General features: G+C 55.0%; 2 protein-coding genes across 3 annotated transcripts in view; one reads left to right on the top strand and one right to left on the bottom strand.

The window, feature by feature from the left end:
* Positions 1-20,151, top strand: part of TRPM4 (transient receptor potential cation channel subfamily M member 4) — a 45,846-nt gene that overhangs the window by 1,083 nt on the left and 24,612 nt on the right. Inside the window, exons 1-9 of one of the 2 annotated variants that reach the window (XM_042918956.1) lie at positions 6,027-6,149; positions 6,450-6,517; positions 10,920-11,094; positions 11,444-11,624; positions 11,764-11,927; positions 12,071-12,254; positions 15,203-15,264; positions 15,613-15,804; positions 16,097-16,196. In XM_042918956.1, the coding sequence (XP_042774890.1) occupies positions 6,126-6,149; positions 6,450-6,517; positions 10,920-11,094; positions 11,444-11,624; positions 11,764-11,927; positions 12,071-12,254; positions 15,203-15,264; positions 15,613-15,804; positions 16,097-16,196 (1,150 nt within the window). In that variant the 5' untranslated portion in view covers positions 6,027-6,125. Of the gene's footprint in view, positions 1-6,026; positions 6,150-6,449; positions 6,518-10,919; positions 11,095-11,443; positions 11,625-11,763; positions 11,928-12,070; positions 12,255-15,202; positions 15,265-15,612; positions 15,805-16,096; positions 16,197-20,151 lie in introns of those variants that run through there. The other variant, XM_042918955.1, reaches the window with a different exon arrangement.
* Positions 26-4,782, bottom strand: HRC (histidine rich calcium binding protein). Its single transcript, XM_042918957.1, has 6 exons — positions 2,368-4,782; positions 2,222-2,292; positions 1,588-1,656; positions 1,280-1,334; positions 778-814; positions 26-583 (listed from the first exon to the last, which is right to left on the bottom strand). Exons 1-6 carry the CDS (start codon positions 4,559-4,561, stop codon positions 547-549), a joined length of 2,463 nt encoding a protein of 820 aa, XP_042774891.1. The 5' UTR covers positions 4,562-4,782; the 3' UTR covers positions 26-546.

Raw genomic sequence — 20,151 nt, 5'->3', positions numbered from 1 at the left:
CGGAGTCCCCTCTTCCTCCCCAGTGTCTCGTGTCCCCGGGGCCCCTCCGCCCCCCGTGCTGTGGCCGTGTCCGTGCCCCGGGGGTAGGGGTTGCAGAACTGCGCTCCCGGTTCCCCTCCGGCTCCGGGGTTTGCATGGGAGAATCCTCTTTCCACGATGCCACTGGGCGACGTGGCGTGGGGGGAGGGAGGAAGGTGGGGGAGCCCTCGCCCGAGACTCTTGGTCGGCCTCCCTGCCCCAGGCGTCACTCAGTGATCACGGGTAAAGAGAACTGTTTCAAAAAGCTCCCGTGTGGACTGATTTATTTGCCAGGACCTTAGGGAACCAACCTCCTCAAGAACCCAGGAGGCCACAGGGAGTGGCCTCAGACTCCTCAGTCCCCAGTGCCCACCCGCGCGCTCCCTGGTGCCCTGAGAATCCAGACCCCACGCCTGACAATGAGGCTTCGGGGAACATGTTTATTCATATTCAATTCAATAAATATGGCTATTGGGCAGGGGTTGGAGGGCGAGGGAGGTGCGTCTGCGCCGCAGCCGCGCCGCCGGGTCAGGGTTCCGGAGTTTCCAGCATGTCCGCCAGGGCTCTGGCGAGGGGGGTGCAGGGGTTAGACAGCCGGAAGTGTTCAAAGCTCACCCCAGGCACTTAGCTAGAGGTCGCTAATCTGCCCATTTTACCGACAGGGAAATGGAGTCCCAGGGTAGTCCATAACTCAGGGGTCAGTGCCTTTCTAAACAGGGCCCTTAAATTGTCCCCCCTTTCCCCCTCCCCCACACTTACTGGTACAGGGAGGAGGAGAAATAGTCGACGTAGCTTCCTGCGGGAGAAAAGAGAAGAGGCTTGAGGGGTACCCCACGGGTGAAATTAGGGGGCCACTTATTCACCGAATCCGGAATCACGCCTAGCTCCGCCCCCTTTTCCCTAATTCCTTCCCTCAATTGAATTCCTTCTATTGGGACTCCTTTCAAGGTCCTGCTCCTTCCTCCTGGCTCTGGGCGTTCCCATTCTCCAGGAGCCCGGGTCCTTCCAAGTCTACCTGCTTTGGCCCCGCCCATTCGTTTCTAGGCCCACCCTTGAAGCCTCTACCCCTTCCCTACTGGGCCTCAGCATCAGTCCCAAACCCTCCCTCGGCCCAGGTCCCGCCCCTCCGCGCGCGCCCCGCTCCACCCGCAGCTTTGGCCACGCCTCCGCGCCTGGCCCCGCCCCAAACCTCCCGGGCCCGCCTGCGGGGTTTGGCTCCGCCTCCACGGAGTTTGCCACGCCGGGCTTCGCCCGCGCTCACCTGGAGTGCAGACCGTTTCGCAAACCAGCGGGCAGAGGTAGCAGAACTGGCAGTGCTGGGGGCGGGGATGGGGAGAGAGAAGTTTAAGACGAGATCAGGGGCGGAGCCAGGTTGGGGGCGGGTGCCGTACAGGGGCCTGAGGCAGAGGTTAAGGTCAGAGGCGGAATGGAGTGTGGAGTTGAGGCGGCAGCAGGGGTAGGGGGTTGGGTCCGTTTGCGGACAGAGGCTAGGATTTGGGACTGTGGGTGCCCAGGGGGTTCCCGGGCATCCTGGGACTTGGTGGAACCTGGGTCCGGGGAAGGTGTCACCTGGCACTGGTCGCAGTGCTCTCCCATGTTCTCCTCGTCACAGTGACAATTCTCACATTCAGTACATCTCTGGGGACGGGAGGATTCCGGTTTAGAAGGAAACCCTAACCCCGTTTGGGAGCCACCCGCCAGTCCTCCACCCTGCCCCCTGGACAGGTCCCCAACTCCTGACGGTTCATTACTTCTGCCCCCCGCCCCCCTCCCCCGCTCAGCATCTTCCTCCAACCCACTTTCCTTCCCCCTTGCTTCCCCTGTTGCAGGGCGACACCACATCCCTCTGTCACTGTGGGCTAGACGTGCGGGTGTTTTCTTCGTCCCTACTCCCTATTCTCCTTACAGCCTGCCAGTCCCCAGCCCCATTCCACCTGCCCCTTCCACCCTACAGACCCTCCCCTCTGTCCCCATATCTGCAGGTACAGCTCAGACCTCACTCTCTTTTTCCTAGACCAATGCCCCAGCCTCCTCCCCAGCTCCTGGCCTCCAGTCTGTCCCCTACATGGCCCCAGAAGTGTCTGGGTCTGGCACTGCCCCTGCCCCTGCCCCTCCTTTGCTCAGAGCAGTCCCAAGGCACCACCTTAGAGCCCAGGGACGAATTCCAGGGACAGCCTGGATTGGACCTGGGCTGGGGACTCACATTGCAGAAAGAGCAGTAGCCACACAGGGACCCCGGCTGGTAGTTCCCGTACTCCTGGTCGCCCTGCAGGCCTGTGGGGACAGGAGAGCAGCGGTGAAGCCAGCTGACTCTGTTCCTCCCTGCCCCCACCTGGCCAGATCACTTACCAGTGTCCTCACCGCTTTCCTCCTCACTGGAGCCACCTCCAGCCACCTCCCTCCTGGCCAGTGGGTTAGGGATGATGGTGAAGGGGAGCTCATCTTCCTCCAGTCCCTCCTCCTCCTCTTCCTCCTCTTGGTGGTCTTGGCTCAGAGGGGCCTGAACCTCAGCCTTCCCTTCCCTCCTCTCCTCCTCCTCCTCCTCCTCCTCCTCCTGACTCAGGCTGAGGCCGTGACCTTCCTCCTCATCTTCTTCATCCTTCTGGTCCAGGCTGCCATGGCAGGTGTGCTCCTCTCCCTGTTCTGAACTTTCATCATCTTCTTCATGGGAGCTGTGGCCCTCTTCCTTCTCCTCTTCCTCCTTAGAATCTCTCTCCCTCAAATGGCTTCTATCCTTGATCCCCATGTGTGCTGGGGGCTGGGGGCTAATCTCATCTTTGATGGGTCCTCTATGGCCAATTCCTTCATCTTGGTGGCCTTGTTGCCTGTGGCTGGGAGCCTGGTGGCCAAGCTTGTCAGAGACGTCCGCGTCTTCCTCCTTGGGGACCTCATGGTGGTGATGGTCTGGGACCGCTGATTTATATTCATCTGGAAAATCCTCTTCCTCAGTGCTCCTGTGGCCTTGGGGTTGGGAGCTTGCAACGTGGTGGCTGAATTTGACTGTGATCTCCTCTTCCTCCTCCTCCTCCTCCTCCTCCTCTCCAAGGCTGTGAGTATGTCTGGGACTCTGGTGCCAGTGTTCAGTGGACACATCCTCTTCCTCATCTTCTTTGTCTCCATGGCCTCGGTGCCTGTGGGCCTGGTGTCCATACTCAGTGGACATATCCTCTTCCTCATCTTCTTCTCTGTGGCCTCGGTGTCTGTGGCTGGGGATATGATGATGGTGTTCATCTGAGATGTCTTCATCCTCTTCCTTCCCGTGGCTGTGATGCCTGTGGGTGTGGTGTCCGTACTCAGTGGAGATGACATCGTCATCATCATCATCAACATCGTCGTCATCTTCTTCTCCGTGGCCTCGGTGTCCGTGGCTGAGGACATGATGGGGATGTTCTTCTGAGATGTCTTCATCCTCTTCCTTCCCGTGGCTGTGATGCCTGTGGGTGTGGTGTTCGTACTCAGTGGAGATGACATCTTCATCATCATCATCAACATCATCGTCATCTTCTTCTCCGTGGCCTCGGTGTCCGTGGCTGGAGACATGATGGGGATGTTCTTCTGAGACGTCTTCATCTTCTTCCTTCCCGTGGCTGTGATGCCTGTGGGTGTGGTGTCCGTACTCAGTGGAGATGACATCTTCATCATCATCATCAACATCATCGTCATTTTCTTCTCCGTGGCCTCGGTGTCCATGGCTGGGGACATGATGGGGATGTTCTTCTGAGACGTCTTCATCCTCTTCTTTCCCGTGGCTTTGGTGCCTGTGGGTGCGGTGTCCGTACTCAGTGGAGACGACATCATCATCATCATCGACATCGTCGTCATCTTCTTCTCCGTGGCCTCGGCGTCCATGGTGGCTGGGGACGTGATGGGGATGCTCATCTGAAGCATCCTCATCCTCTTCCTTCCCGTGGCCCCTGTGCCTGTGGGCCTGGTGTCCGTACTCCGTGGAGACAACCCCTTCCTCCTCGTCTTCATCCTCCTCCTCTCCGTGGCCTCCATGTACATGCCTGATGACATGATGGTGATGCTTGCTGGACACAACCTCACCCTCGTCCTCGTCCTCATGGCTGTGGCTTCTGTGGCTGGGGAAGTGGTGCCCATGCTCGGCTGAATCGTCCACATCTTCATTCTCATGACCTCTGTGCCCACGGGCTTGCCGAGCATGCTTTGTGAAGACTCCCTCATCAGGGACATCCTCCTCTCTGACCTCGTGGTCTCGGTACCTGTGGTCTCGGAGTCCGTGACTGTATTCCCCGGAGACATCTTCGTCCTCTTCTCCGTGGCCTCTGTGGCTCCGGAATTGATACTCTCTCTCTGTAGAAACATCCTCCTTCTCATCTCCATGGCCTCCGTGGCTGTGGATGGGGTGGCCAAACTCACCTGACACGTCCTCCGAGGGCCCCACGACTCCTGCATTGTTGTTCCAGTTGCTGGGGCCTGGCCCAGCCCCTCTCAGCTGCTGGGTCATGGCAGGGGGGAGGAGCAGGCTGGCCAGGGCGGCCCAGAGGAGAGAAGTGTGCACCCGTGGCCCACGTTGGCCCATGGGGACAGACAGGCAGCAGAGCGTTGCCCAGGGCTGGCTCCAGCTGCTGCTGTGGCTTTGTGGATGAGTTCTGGGGTCCTTGTCCCTTTTGGGGTCCTTCTCGTTCTTTCTGTCTGTGTCTTTCCTTCGCCGTGTCTCTCTCCGTCTCTGCCTTCCTCCAGCCCTCACTGCTGGACACCCCTCTGAGGCAGTCTCAGGAGCCCCCTAACCCCCCTCTCGGGCCCTCCCTCCCTAGTTCCAGCCAATAGGGTCTCTCTCCTCCCCTCTCTGTGGCTAAATTTACTTTCGGCCCTGAGTTATTCTGGGTCAGTCCCCGCCTGCCCCTCCCCTCCTGTTCTTCCTCCCAGCTGGGGAAGGGGTGGGTGAAGGGGTCTCTCCTTGGCCAGGAATGGGGGCCAAGGACTTGACTTTGGACTGCCAACAAGTTCACGTATGGCAGCTGCAAAGGTAATGGATAGAATTTTAGTGGGCCAAGTTGCGGGAGCCTGAGGCAGGGGGGAGGAGGGCAGAAGGGACGCATCTGAGAGGAGAGACCCCTCCCGTGGAAGACCGGGGGTTAGACTGGGGGGAGCTTCTGGCCAGAATGGGATCCTTTGTGGAGAGAATGGATGACGACACGGAGGCCCTGGACACGGGTGGAGACAATTGGCCCCAACACACGCACCTGTGACCTCCTGTCCCTGGAACTGAGAGCCAAGGGCAGGAGGCCAGGCCAGGCCAGGGCTATAAATACAGCAAGGGGGTGGGGGTTCAGGTTACCCAGCGAGGCCGCAGCTGTCCTTGTCAGAGCCGGCAGGGGACACGTGGCCCTGCTTATCTATGTGTCATTATCTCCCGTTCCTCACCATGCCACTACTGCCCTGGCTTTTTGGGTCCCCATCCCTCCTTATGGGTCTCCCGCTCTCATTCCTGTCATTCAGTTTCTGAGGGTCCCCGCTCCTCCACCCCAGGATTCTGTCTTCCTGTCACTCTGAACCTCTGCTCTCCACCCAACTCTTGGTCTCTCTCTCTGTCTCTCCCTGAGTCAGCGTACCCGCCCCCCCATCTCTGTTCACCCCCTTTCTGATTCTCTTCCTCCCACCTAAATGTCAGTGCCCTCCACCCATGGATTAATTTACCCCTTCTCTATCTCTGGCATTCCCTCTTGGGTCCCTGTCCCCCTCTCTCTGGTTCCCTCTTCCCCTGGCTCTGACTCTCTGTCCTTCCTTCTCTGGATCCTTGTCCCCTCTCTCTGGTCTCTGGTCCCCTGTCTCGGTTCTCTGGCCCCTCCCCCCTACTCTGGGTTTTTGTTCTCCCCTTCTCTGAATTTCTGTCCCCCTCTCTCCGAGCCTCTGTCCCCCTGTGCGTCTCCTCCTGGCCGGCCCGTCGGGCCCTTTGCCCCGCCTCTCGCTCTACGCGTCCACAAGACTTCCCGCCCCCCAGATCCTGCACCGCCCCCCAGATCCTGCAACGCCCCGGGCTGAGCTGGGAAGTGGCGGATCCGGTTGGTCCTGGGCGGGTCTGGAGTCAGGGTTGGCCCGGACGGAATGTAGGCAGCCGGATAGGTTGCGGCGGCTGCGGCAGCATGGTGGGTCCGGAGAAGGAGCAGGTACAGCGGCCGGACTCCCGGGTCTGAATGAACAGGGAGCCGGAGGCTTAGCCTCCTGGTTCCCGGAGAGGAGGGCGCTGGAGACCCAGATTCTTGGGTCAGACAAAGGAGAGGGTCGTGGGGGTCGCTGGGGGGGGCTCCGGACTCCTGGGTCCTTGGGGACAAATACGAGGGAGGCTGGGGGAGGAAGGCGCTGGGGTCCCGGACTGCTGGGTCCCTGGGTAGGGTGCGGGGTGGTGGGCGACTCCGGGTCCTATAGGACTGAACTGGAGCCCTCCCACCTCTTGTTCCTGTCCCTAGGGCTGGATCCCCAAGATCTTCAAGAAGAAGACGTGCACGACATTCATCGTTGACCCCACAGACTCGGGGTGAGGAACTCGCCCCAGGGACCGAGCCCAGAGCATCCCCGGAGCGTTCCCGGAGCGTCCCGGCCCACCGACCCCACTCACCTACCCCCCCACCCCCTTATGTCATTGCGGACACTCCCAAGGGCGTTCCCGGTGGCGCTCTCCCTCGGGGGAGGGTTTGGGTCCCTGTGGACGCTTCCAACTTCCCTTGCCTGGTCGGAGTCAGTGTTAAAGCCCCCAGGGCTTGGTTCTGTTTCTTTCCTTCCCTGCGTCTCCTCTTTGTGTCTCCTTGCCTCACTTTCTCCTTTGGCTGTTTCTGTTTCATTCATTCATTCATTCATTCATCCATCCGTCCATCCGAGAAGCCTTCATTCAGTGCTCCCAAGGGAGCACAATTATCGGGAGCACGGGCCCTGCCAGGGTTCAAATGTCACCTGGGATTGGTGCTGTGTGGCTTTGGGTAAATCATTTCACCTCTCTGGGCCTCATCTGTCACCTGGACAGACAGACAGGCCGCCTCCTGAGTGGAGCATATATTGTGAGGATTTAAACAAGTAAATGCTCGTGATGTTTCTGGAACAGCGCCCAGCACACGGTTTGCGCTGGAAAAGGCCTGCCATCCCCCCTGGAAGATAGCAGTCACCACCGTGCGCGGGCCCCGTGCGCGGGCTCCGTGCGCGGGGCCACTCGCGTGAGTCCCGTGGGGTGTTTGCCTCCCTTGAGGAGCTCCCGGCTTTCAGTGACGGTCTTTCCATTGGGTTCTGGCCTGTGGTTGTTTTCAAGACAATCTTCGGGGCGTGGGAAATGTCAGCATTCCTAACGTTGCGTGTGCTGTGAACACATTAGCGCAGTGTGGCTTGCGATCATGTATAAATAAACAGATCTACATTACTGGGGGGTGAGTGCTCTAAACCTTTCTGCTGATGGGGAGTGTGGCCAAGGCAGTTTCGGAACCTCTGGGCTGGTGGGAAGAGGACCGGAAGGCACGGAGACAGGAACTCGGCAAGACTGCAGCTGGCCCTGCGGGAGCCCCGAGGAGAGTCTGGCTAAGGCTGGGGAGGGGACACAGGGTGTCACTGGTGGCTAGTGGATGAGGAGGAGCCAAGGGAGTGGCATTTGAAGGATGAGTTGGAGTTTGACAGTTGAAGGCAGTATAGAGAGAAGAGGTGGGGTGGGGGGTGAAGGTGGTTCCAGGTATGGGGTGTGCAGCGTGTGCGGTATGGCTGGAGAATGGAGCGAAGTTCAAGGTGCAGGAGGGCTCTGTGGCGGAGGGTGGGGCCGGACGGCTCTGGGCCTCACCGGCGGGGACCTTGGCCCCGGGGGTGCTGGGGTGCTGTGGGAGGGGCGGGGTCAGCTCTGGGTGTGGAAAGCCCCGCTGGGACTTGTGTCAGGTTGAATAGGAGTTCTGGAAGGCCCGGAAGAGGCTGGGCTAGGGTCTGGGTGGGACCAGAAGAGGCCTGAGCCAGGCCAGAGCTGTGGGGACACAGGGCTGGGACAGGGGCAGGAGATTGGGGACCGATGGATTTCAGGAGCAAGAGGCGAGTGAGAAGGGGGACGATGGCTCCTGGACCTCTGGTCTGGGACCTGGGAGACAGTGGGATTGTCCCTGAGATGGAGAATCCAGGAGGAGGAGGGGCTGTGCTGATAATTCTGAGACTTGGTTTTTTTTGTTCGTTTTTGGTTTTTTTTTCACGGAAGAGTATTTTTTTTTTTTTTAGAGAGAAAGAGTGGGAGAGGGGCCGAGGGAGAGGGAGACAGAGAATCCCAAGCAGGCTCGGAGCCTGACAGGGGGCTCGAACCCACGAATTGTGAGATCATGACCTGAGGCAAAATCAAGAGTCGCAGGCTTAACCGCCTGAGCCCCCCAGGTGCCCCGCGTGGAAGAGTATTTTTGAAAACCTGTCTCTGAACACCTGAAAACAAACATGCCACCTCAGGCCACCCCAGTTGCTAGCACATTCACAGGCTTTCCACCTCCTGCTTCTTTCCCTTGCGTTCCTTCCTTGGCCTCTGGGGGCATCGAGTTTGAGACCCAGGTTGGGAAGCCATGTGGCCCAGGGTTCTGGGAGGCGCAGAGAGAGAGAGAGAGAGAGAGAGCGCGAAGGCCACGAATGATGCCGGGACAAGGCAGCGAGGGAAGGAGGGGTTCCCTGCCAAGGAAAGGAAAGTGTTTTTTAGACTCAGAGCCTTTTAGCAGTGACCAGTGCTATTTCATGATAGTCACCTGAGACCTGAATAGGGGCCATTGTATTTGGGGACATGTCGGTAATTGCTGATGTTATCAGGAACAGTTTCAGCTCTGGTGACTTCACAGAGGAAGAAAGGTAGGAGGTGAGAAGTGCAGAGAGGGAGTCTGCCAGTTCTGCTCACCAGAACTTTCTGCAACGGGGGCAGTGTTCCGAATCCATATCCAATATGGCAGCCACTGGCCACATGTGGTTCCTGAGCACCTGAAACGTGGCCAGAGCTGAATTTTTAATTGTATTTAATTTTAATTTATTTAAATGTAAAGAGCCACCAGTCGGTTAAGTGTAGGACCGCTGATTTCGGTTCAGGTCATAATGTCACAGCTCGTGAGTTCAAGCCCCATGTCCGGCCCTGCGCCGATAATACAGGTCCTGCTTGGGATTCTCTGTCTCCCTCTCTCTCTGCCCCTGCCCCACTTGTGCTGTCTCCCCCACTCCAAAAATATATATAAATAAATAAACTTAAAACAATTATTTTAAAAAGGTGTAAAGAGCCACATGCGGCTATGGTCTACTGTATTAGACGGCTGAGGTTCTGGAACATTCCATGAAGGAGTTTTGCCTACAGGGCTAGTGGGAAGTAGATGGACGGTAATGAGGGGGTCCAGGGGTGGGGTTGAAATAGGTGAAAGGATCAAGAGGGTAAACTGAGGCATGCCGGGTCCCTGAAGGTAGACTCAGAAATGAAGAAGGATGTGTCCTTCACTGTAGTTTTCTGTGCCAGGAGTTGGGCTGAGTGTATTGTTTATCCTGTGTGGATTGATGGCCATTCTTTTATGTGTGGATTGGTCCTTAAGTCGAGGCTGGCTCCACTTAGGTAAATGCGGGTCTCTTCTGGAGTCAGGGACCAAAGATATTTAGATACATTTTCTTTTCTTTTCTTTTCTTTCTTTCTTTTTTTTTTTTTTTTTTTGTTGTTTATTTATTTTTGAGAGATAGAGCACGAGCAGAGGAGGGGCAGAGAGAGAGGGAGACACAGAATCTGATGCAGGCTCCAGGCTCTGAGCTGTCAGCACAGAGCCGGACACGGGGCTTGAACTCACGGGCGGCGAGATAGGGACCTGAGCCGAAGTTGGACGCTCAACCGACTGAGCCACTCAGGCGCCCCTGGATACATTTTCAAGCAAATCCCTCATTCGCCAAACCCATGTCGCTTGCTCTTTAAAAGGCAGGTGCCAATCACTTGCTCATTTAAAGCAAAAAGCTTCATCCATGATTACCATAAATGGAAAAACTTCCATTTGCCACAAAGAGAAAGAAACAAGCAGGAAGAGACGATTACAATGAAAAGCAAAAAAAAAAAAAAGTATTTACCTTCTAACTGGATACTGTTGCCAGCCCAATTTTTGGAGCCAGAGGCCGGCTTCTCTGTTAAGGAAAAAAAAAAAAAAAAAAAAAAAGAGTGATGGGTCACAGCCAATAAACACCAGAGTGAGTTCAAAAAAATAAATATAAAGGGGGAAAAAAAGAGTAATGGGGTGCCTGGCTGGGTCAGTCAGTGGAATGTGGGCCTCTTGATCTCCCCGTGGTGCGTTCGACCTCCACGCTGGGTGTAGAGATCACTTAAATAAATAAATAAGCTTAGAAAAAAAAAAATGTAACAAAGGGTTAGGCGTTAAAGATCTTCTAGCGCCCAGCTTAAGCCTCTCTCCTCGACGGGAATCAGGAGCACTGGAAAAGAAATGACTTTCTCGCTGTGTCATTCGAGGTTATTTAAAGCTCTGTGTGGCGGGTCCCGTGGAGCGGTTTCTCGGCCTGAGTCTGGTAGGCAGCCCTCATTTCAGAAAACGCTGTGTTGTTTCCCTGACGCCTCATAATTCCACGGAGGAGGCTGTGTTACCGTCGTCTTTTGATTTGAGGAGGAAACGTGGGCTCAGAGAGGTGAAGCCCAAAGCCACGCAGCTGCCTTCCCTACCCCCCCCCCCCCCCCAGGTGCTCTCTGGATCGCTCTGAATTTTCCTTCTACTGATGGCCGCTTGCCCTTCTCCCTGCAGGTAGCTGTGAGGGTGGGACCCTGTGCTTGAACCACTGCGGCTTCTGTCTGGTGGGCAAGTGGCTCTGGCTGTTCTTCCGCCTCAGGGTCAGCATGGACCGTGGGGCTCTTCTGCAGGAAACTTTAATAAGAGTCCCGGGGGACACCCCTGGGGTTCATGGTCCCCCATCCCCCTCCTCCCCAGAGGAAACTTGTGCCAGTGCGGGCGTCCCCGGAGTGTCCACCCGTCCGTGGCTGTGGAGGATGCATTTGGGGCAGCCGTGGTGACCGTGTGGGACAGTGACTTGCACACCACAGAGAAGCCGACGGATGCCTACGGGGACCTAGATTTCCTGGGCGCAGGCCGCAAGGCCAGCAATGTGAGGCTTGCCTGTCTGGGCGGGGCTGGGGTCCGGGAGCGGAAGCTGCATGCCTCGGGGGTTCTCAGAGTTAGAGTCTGGGGGTGCCGCAGCTGAACGCTGTGTCTCCCCCTTTCCCATCCCTGTCTTCGCTTCTCCCTGGATCTCTCTCCCTCCACCCCTGTCTGTCTTTTCTAAATCATCCTCCCTCTCTCTGGGTCTCTGTCCCTCTCCACTCCCCCCCCCCCCCCCATCTCTGTTCTCTGGGTCTCTGTCCCTTTCTCTGTTTCTGTGCCTTTCTCTCTGGGTTTCTGTCCCCTCCTCTGTCTCTGCCCCTTTCCCCATGTCCCCTCCTCCTGTGTGTCCGCAGTTCCTCCGGCTCTCTGACCGCACGGATCCAGCTACAGTTTACAATCTGGTCACGCGCACGTGGGGCTTCCGGGCCCCGAACCTGGTGGTGTCAGTGTTGGGGGGGTCAGGGGGCCGCGTCCTCCAGACCTGGCTGCAGGACCTGCTGCGACGCGGGCTGGTGCGGGCTGCCCAGAGCACAGGTGACTGAGGCTGGGTGGCCGCTGCCCATCGCTGGCATGCGGTCTCCCCGCGGCTCTGCATGGGTTTTTGTCTCACTCTCTCTGTCTCTCCACACCTGTGTCTCTGGACCTCACCATCCCTCTCCGTGTCTCCCTGTAGGGGCCTGGATTGTCACCGGGGGGCTGCACAGGGGCATTGGCCGGCACGTTGGTGTGGCTGTTCGAGACCACCAGACAGCCAGCACCGGGGGCACCAAGGTGGTGGCCATGGGCGTGGCCCCCTGGGGTGTGGTTCGGAATAGAGAGCTCCTCACCAACCCCAAGGTGGGACCCAGAATCTTGGAAGAGGAGGGGGCTGGGAATCCTGGGTCTGAGGGGGGAGGGGCTGGTGTCTGTCCTCCTGGTCCTGAGGGAGAAACGCTCTGGTCTGGCCCCTCGCCCCCCGCCACCCCCCCCCCTCCCCCCAGGGCTCATTCCCTGCGAGGTATCCGTGGCGCGGTGAGCCGGACGACGGGGTCCAATTTCCGCTCGATTACAACTACTCGGCCTTCTTTTTGGTGGATGACGGCACCCATGGCCGCCTGGGCGGCGAGAACCGCTTCCGCTTGCGCTTCGAGTCCTATGTCGCCCAGCAGAAGACGGGCGTGGGAGGTGAGTGGCTGTTTCCACTCGGGACAGCGGCCCGAGGCTCCCGATCCCAGCGGTCCAGTCTGGTTGAGGTTTGGGGATTGAGGGACCGAGGAATTACCTCTGGTCAAGCGTCTTGTCCCATTATTTGCTCTGTTTTGAAAAATCTTTATCTCGAAATGTAAGCTACACAAGAGTGGATGGCTCGGGGGGAGGTTTTACACTGACCCCGCGTGGGCAGCCTGCACCCAGATCAAGAAATTACTGGCCCCCAGAAGCCTTCTCCCTCCTGCACCCGAGGGTCACCCCGGTCCTGCCCTTAGGGCGTGGAACGGTTCTGACCCTGTTTATGCTTCCTGTGAATAGATTCCACCATCTGTACGTTTTGCAGTCTGGCTTGTGATAATATTATTTCTGTGAGATTCATCCATATCATTGCAGGAGTTGTAGTCTGTAAATAACCCATGGGTCAAAGAAGCCAGGAAACATTTTCAACTGCATGATAAAAAACATATCACATATCAGCACTTTGGGGATGCAGCTAAAGCAGTATCTAGAGGGAAATTTGTAGCTTTAAAATGCATAAATCGAAAAAAGAAGAGGGGCACCTGGGTGGCTCAGTTGGTTAAGCATCCAACTCTTGGTTTCAGCTCAGGTCATGATCTCATGGTTTGTGGGTTCGGGCCCCACATCGGGCTCTGTGCTGATGGCACGGAGCCTGCTTGGGATTCTGTCTCCCTCTCTCTCTCTGCTGCTCCCCTGCTCGCTCTCTATCTCTCTCTCTCTCAAAAATAAATAAATAAACATTAAAAAAAGTTTTTGAAAAAAAAAGAAGAAACACTGAATATCAAGAGTTTAAGGCTCCAATTGAGAAAAACAAACAAACAAAACTTAGAGGGGCCCCTGGCTGGCTCAGTCAGTAGAACCTTGGGCTCCTGATTTCCAGGTTGTGAGTTTGAACCCCACGTTGGGTGTAGAGATTACTTAAGAGTAAAATCTTTCAGAAAAATTAAATGAACAAACCCCTAGACCCAGAATAGCAAATCTAAACCTGGGAAAAGTAGAAGCAAGGAAATAATAAACACAAGGGCGGAAATCAATAAAATAGGGAAAGGGACACCTGGGCGGCTCACTCAGTTAAGTGTGGGACTCTTGATTTTGGCTCAGGTCACGATCTTATGGTTTGTGAGATGGAGCCCCACGTTGGTCTCGCATTGACAGTGCACAGCTTGCTTGGGATTCTCTCTCCTTCTCTCTCTCTGCCTCTCCCCTGCATTTGCACCATCTGTAAATAAATAAGTAAGTAAGTAAATAAACAAATAAAATAGGAACAAATGTGCAGTGGAGAAAATCAACTAAACCAAAAGCTGTTTCTTTGTAAACATTTTTTATCTTTTAAAAAGTATCCACGGAATGCCTGGCTGGCTCAGTTGGTGGAGCAGAAGGCTCTTGATCTCCGGGTTGTGGCCTCCAGCCCCATGTTGGGTGTAGAGATTACTTAAGAACAAAATTAATCTTTTTTTTTTTTTTTAATGTTTGTTTTTGAGAGAGAGAGAGACAGAGCATGAGAGGGGAGGGGCAGAGAGAGAGGGAGACACAGAATCGGAGGCAGGCTCCAGGCTCTGAGCTGTCAGCACAGAACCTGATGCGGGGCTGGAACCCATGACCCGCGAGTTCATGACATGAGCCGAAGTCTGACGCTTAACCGACTGAGCCACCCAGGCGCCCCAATTTATCTTTTTTTTTTTTTAACTTCTCTCTCAAAATAAATAAATAAACATTAAAAAAAGAAATAATTTCTTAAAACAATATTTATTTATTTGGAGTGGCGTTTCCAGTTTTCTGAGAGTATAAACCATGTTTTCTTCCAATAGATCCCTTTGTCTTTTCCAGCCCGAAAAAATACGAGTTTGTACTACAGTTTTACTTTCTTGCGTTATTACATTGGCTCAATACTCGTGTATGAGTGGGAATAGGAGTAATGTTGTCTTGTTCGTTATTTTAATGGGAATAGAGTTAGTAGAAAACTATCCGAGATGATTTTGCTGTTGGGCTTTGGGAAAGGTCTTTATTGTATTTAGGTAGTCCTTTCTTGGGCACCTGGGTGGCTCAGTTGGTCGAGTGTACAACTTCCGCTCAGGTCATGATCTCAAGGTTTGTGAGCTTGAGCCCCGCACGGAGCTCACGGCTGTCAGCTCGGAGCCTGTTTTGGATCCTCCCTCTCTGTGCACCTCCCCCGCTTACGCTCTCTCTCAAAAATAAATAAAAACATTTAGACAGTCCTCTCTTTCTTTTCTTTTTCTTTTCTTTTTTTTTTTTAACGTTTATTTATTGTCGAGAGACAGAGAGACACAAAACGTGAGCAGGGGAGGGGTAAAGAGAGGGGGAGACATAGAATCTGAAGTAGGCTCCAGGCTCTGAGCTGTCAGCACAGAGCCCAACGTGGGGCTCGAACTCACAAAACTGTGGGATCATGACCTGAGCCAAAGTTGGATGCTTAATCGACTGAGCCATCCAGACGCCCCTAAAGATCATATTTTTAAGTAGTCTCTACACTCAACATGGGGGTCAAACTCAGACCCTGAGATCAAGAGCCTCTTGCTTTACTGACTGAGCCAGCCAGGTGTCCCTAGATAGGCCTTTCTGTTCCTTATTTCCTTCGTCTTTTGTTTGAACTTCATCCTTTCCTGGCTCCTGGGCCATTAACCAATGATAGGAGTGACTCATACCATAAATACCTGCCTCAGTCAGGAGTCCAGGAGTCCAGGCCACCAGCCCCTACGCCCCTGGCAAGCCGAAATTGACTGCCCCTCCCAACGTGCTCAAAGATACGACAATTCCCGTGAGCCTCAGGACACAGGATTACACAGAAGCCATGTTTGTCCCGGGGACTCATGGGAAACGTGGTTCTTTCCCATCCCCGGCACAGGCTGATAGGAGTTGACCAAGCTTCCGGCTTCCTCTCTCCTCAGGGACTGGAATTGACATCCCTGTCCTCCTCCTCCTGATCAATGGTGATGAGAAGACACTAAAGGTATAGGGGCCCGCGGGGCCCCTGGGGGCCTCAGTCGCTTGAGCAGCCGACTCTTGATTTTGGCTCAGGTCACAATCTCACGGTCACGAGATCGAGCCCTGCATCAGGCTCTGTGCTGAGCATTGGAGCCTACTTGAGATTCTTCCTCTCTCTCTCCGGCTTGCACTCTCTTGCTCTAAATCAATAAATCAATAATACAGGTGTGGGGGCCCAGACACCTGGGTCTAAGTGGGGGCCCTGACTCCTGGCTCCTGAGACTTGGGGAGGGGGGAGGAGGCTGGGGATCTGGACTCCGGGTGGGGCGAACACCTGCCTTCCCACACCTGACTGCCCCCCTTTGTCCCGTAGCGGATAGAGAATGCCACCCAGGCTCAGCTCCCCTGCCTGCTGGTGGCTGGGTCTGGGGGAGCTGCAGACTGCCTGGCGGAGATTCTGGAAGACACTCTGGCTCCAGGGAGAGGGGGCAGCAGGCCAGGTGAAGTCCAAGATCGGATTAGGCGTTTCTTCCCCAAAGGGGACCCTGAGGTCCTGCAGGCCCAGGTATGATACTGGGGGCCCAACTCTGGATCCTGAGATGGGAGGGAGCTCCTGGGTCTTGAGAAATGAGAATGCCGAGGACTGGGAGCCCTGGATTTCAGGGAAGAGGGGAACGGAGGCCCAGACTCATGGATTTGGGGAGGAGAGGCCTGGGGGCCCAGCCTCCCAGGTTCTGGGGGGGGGGAAGGGTGCTGGCACCTAGACTACCAGGCCCTAGAGGGGAACGGTCTCCTGTGACCGTGGACAGGGCCCAGGTGGAGTCGGGCTGGGAGTTACAGAAGGTGGTATTCCGCAGGTGGAGAGGATCATGACCCGGAAGGAGCTGCTGACAGTCTATTCATCTGAGGATGGCCCTGAGGAATTTGAGACCATTGTTTTGAGGGCCCTTGTCAAAGGTGAGCCTTGGACCCCCAAACTCTTCCCTTCTCTCCGCTCGACTTTGGACCCCTTTCCCGCCCAGGGCACTTTACCCATCGTCTCGAATCTGCGTTGGGCTCCTTTTTATCTCTTTCCTTTTATTATTCCCCTTGGCAGTGTTTCTTGGGGCCTTGCCTGGTGTCATTTGGACAGTTTTTCAAGAGACTTTTCGTTATGTGCCAACATTGCTTTCTTTCTGTTGGATCCACGAGTGCCCGCGTCCATCTATCTTTCATCCGTCCAACCATCCGTCCATCCGCCCATCCATTCTCCCACTCTCCTTTTCTTCCTTTCCTACGTGGCTCCAATCTGTTTCAAGCAGCGAGGGGTAGGGGAGTCAGAGATGAACCAGAACGCTGCTTCCTGCTGAGAAATTCCCAGTATTTCACTATTAGAATGAATGGCGAAAACCGAGGGTGGGAGCATAATGGCTACCTGGTAGAGGCTGGGCTGGGGATCATTTATTCACTCAGCAAACACCACCTTAGGGTCCAGAGATCAAAGCAGATCCATTTCCTGCTCTCAAGGACCCCAGATCCTACGAGGGTTGTCCCGACACAACCTTAAGTAAAATTTAAGACCAAAGCGTAGGGGAGGAACCACTGTCAGTAAAGAGACAAGGAGGAGGTATTTAAGCGGGCCTTGAAGGGCTCGTAGAATCTGGACTGAGTAAGATGAGGAAGTGGGATAAATAAATGGTAAGGAGGAGGGCGACTGGGTGGCTCAGTCGGTTGAGCGTCTGACTTCTGCTCAGGTTACGATCCCGTGGCTTGTGAGTTCGAGTCCCACGTCGGGCTCTCTGCTGTCCACGCAGAGCCTACTTCGGATCCTCTGTTCCTCTCTTGCCCTGCCCCTCCCCAGCTTGCGCTCTCTCAAAAAGAAACATTCAAAAAAAAAAAATGGTAGCGTGGGAGGGTCGTTTTTGGTGTCAGAAATGTTGTAGGGGAAACACTCCCATAGATAAAAACTCCCGAGAGGCATAGTGTCAATTTATAATTCGTTCTCAGCCCCAGGCCCCCACCCCAGGTGTATCTGTCATGTTCTGGGATGTGACAGAAAGAGCAGTTACTCTTTAAAAAAATATATATATATATATTTTTCAGAGAGAGAGAGAGAGAGGAGCAGAGAGAGAGGGAGACAGAATCCCAAGCAAGCTCTGCACGGTCAGGGGTGAGCTCGATGCGGGGCTCGTCACAAACCCTGAGATCGTGACCTGAGCTGAAATCAAGAGTCGGATGCTTAACCGACACGAGCAGTTACTTTTGACTTTGGAGTCAGATAAAGCTGAATTGGAACACCAGTTTGGCCCCTGCCTTTCTGTGTGACCTTGAGAAAGGGACTACCCTCCTCTGAGCCTCAGTTTCTCTCTCTCTGAAAAATGGAGATAATACCTTGCAGGAGTGTTGTGAGCCCCAGGGACAGCTCATGAACAATGCCTGGTTCCCATGGGCGGGCCAATAAATGGGAGCTCTTCTTCTCCTTCTTCTTTTAATTTTTTTAATGTTTATTTATTTTTGAGAGAGAGACAGAGCGCGAGTGGGGGAGGGGCAAAGAGAGAGAGAGACACAGAATCCAAAGCAGGCTCCAGGCTCTGATCTCTTAGCACAGAGCCCGAGGTGGGGCTCGAACTCACAGCCGGGAGATCATGACCTGAGCCAAAGTCGGAAGCTTAACCGCCTGAGCCCCCGGGGGGGCCCCTACATGGGAGCTCTTCTTAATATAATTCCATTTCTCGTAGGGACACATTCTTTTTTTTTTTTTTTTTAATGTTTATTTTTGAGACAGAGGGAGACAGAGCGCGAGTGGGGGAGGGGCAGAGAGAGAGAGGGAGACACAGAATCCGAAACAGGCTCGGGGCTCTGAGCTGTCAGCACAGAGCCCGACGCGGGGCTCGGACCCACGAACTGTGAGGTCATGGCCTGAGCCGAAGTCGGACGCTTAACCGACCAAGCCACCCAGGCGCCCCTCGTGGGGGCACATTCTTAAATGGAGAATGGCAATCAGTGAGCAAGTCTGATTCACCTCACAGAAGTTGACTCCCAGCCTCCTGGGAGAAAAGAGGGCGGCTCTGTACAAGAGGTGTGTAGACAGTGTTGGTGAAGGGGTGCAAGTGATCCCCCTCTGCTGGGGAAATTGGAGATGGCGCGCGGACTGGGTGATAGCAGATGGATGGGGTTTCAGCGGGTGTGGAAGGAAGCATGTTCCTTAAAGAGCGTGGGATGAGCCTGGGCTGAGCAGTTAGCATACATTTTGCCCGTGATGCTCCATTCTTGCCCGCAGGGGGGGGGGGGGGGGCTAGGGCCAGAGGGTCAGGGGGCTAGAGAGGTGGGGCTTGGGGATATGAACGGAAGGGGGGCAGGCACAGCGAATCGGGGTGGGGGGGTCTGCCTCATCCACGGGGTGGACAAAGGGGGGCCCTCCCTGAGATGCCCAACCCAGGGAAGGTGGGTTCTGGGGAAAGACGCTGAGCTCCACAGGGGGACATGATGAACCTGAAGGGCTGTGGGTGGGGGGAGGTCCAGGTGATCACTGGGGAGACGTGATTAGGCAGAATATAAAGCGAGATATTACAAATCTTTTTTTTTTTTTTCCTTCTCTGGAAGCTGTGAGGAAACTAGGGGAGGTTTATTTATTTATTTTTTATTTTTTATTAAAAAAAAATTTTTTTTTTAACGTTTATTTATTTTTGAGACACAGAGACAGACCATGAACGGGGGAGGGTCAGAGAGAGAGAGGGAGACACAGAATCTGAAACAGGCTCCAGGCTCTGAGCTGTCAGCACAGAGCCCGACGCGGGGCTTGAACTCACGAACCGCAAGATCATGACCTGAGCTGAAGTCGGACGCTTAACCGACTGAGCCACCCAGGCGCCCCGAGGTTTATTTATTTTTAATTCAAAATTTTTAACTGTATTTATTTTGAGAGAGCGCGCGAGCCAGCAGGGAAGGAGCAGAGAGGGGAGGAGAGAGAGGATCCCAAGCAGGCTCTGAGCGGTCAGCGGTGAGCCAGAGGCAGGGCTGGAGCTCACAAACTGTGAGATCATGACCTGAGCCGAAGTCAGGGGCTTAACCGACGGAGCCACCCAGGCGTCCCCAAAGCGGGGAACCATTATCATCCCCATTTTATAGATGAGGAAACTGAGGCTCCCAAGGTCCAGTGGCTTTCCTGAGGAGACACTCGGTTGGTGCCGGCGGAGCTGGGATCGAATCCCAGGTCCGCCTGCTTCGGCCCATTGCTCATCGGCCCCCCCAACTAGATTACACCCCCTCCTTCCGCCATACCCACTTTGGGAACCACCAAAATGTGATGAAAGTCCCTCCTTTGTTTTGGAAATCGACGTGGAGCGAGCAGAGGGAGAAGGAAAAACGAACTCCATGGCACAGGGGCTCTGAGGCCCAGCCGTGTCTAGACTTGCCTGACTTCTTGGCACCACTGGCTGCCTCACCTTTCAGGCTCTCGTTGACTGCACCGGTTTGGACCCATGAATTGTTGGACCCAAGTTTTGCTCTTCCTCGTCCCCCACCCCCACCCCAGTGATCTCCAGGGTCTCCCAGAGCCCTTTTCATGTTTGGATATTTTTTCCAATCTCCTTTTCTGCTACTCATTTTTCTTCTCTGTCTTCTCACAAATACCCTTAAGTTTCAGGAAATCAGAGTGACTCACTTTTGCCATCACATCCTGTGTTTTCCTGCACCCAGACCTTTGCTTGGGCTGCTCCCTGCTGCCTTGAAGTTTCTTTCCTCATCTTCGACGCACACCTCCGAATCCTGCCTGTCTTTCAAAAGCCCTACCTCAGTGCCCATCCTCTAGGAGGCCCCCTTGGATCGCCCCACACCTCCGCGAGCGAAGCCTCTCCCCCCTCACCATTCCCTTTGAGGGTAGTTTTGTGGTTCCTGGACACATTTCTCTGGAATGATCTCCTTCAAGGCAGAG

This window comes from Panthera leo, chromosome E2 (assembly GCF_018350215.1).
Source record: "Panthera leo isolate Ple1 chromosome E2, P.leo_Ple1_pat1.1, whole genome shotgun sequence".
In the NCBI taxonomy this organism is placed as follows: domain Eukaryota; kingdom Metazoa; phylum Chordata; class Mammalia; order Carnivora; family Felidae; genus Panthera; species Panthera leo.
The sequence above is the reverse complement of the archived record's forward strand: the minus strand, read 5'-3'. Positions and strand labels throughout refer to the sequence as shown.

Coding starts and splice junctions, on each gene's coding strand:
- HRC (XM_042918957.1), bottom strand. CDS start 4,561: ATGGGCCAACGTGGGCCACGGGTGCACACTTCTCTCCTCTGGGCCGCC. Junction 1,657..2,221: donor GCTACTGCTCTTTCTGCAAT/GTGAGTCCCCAG, acceptor TCCCGTCCCCAG/AGATGTACTGAATGTGAGAA. Junction 815..1,279: donor CGAAACGGTCTGCACTCCAG/GTGAGCGCGGGC, acceptor TTTCTCCCGCAG/GAAGCTACGTCGACTATTTC.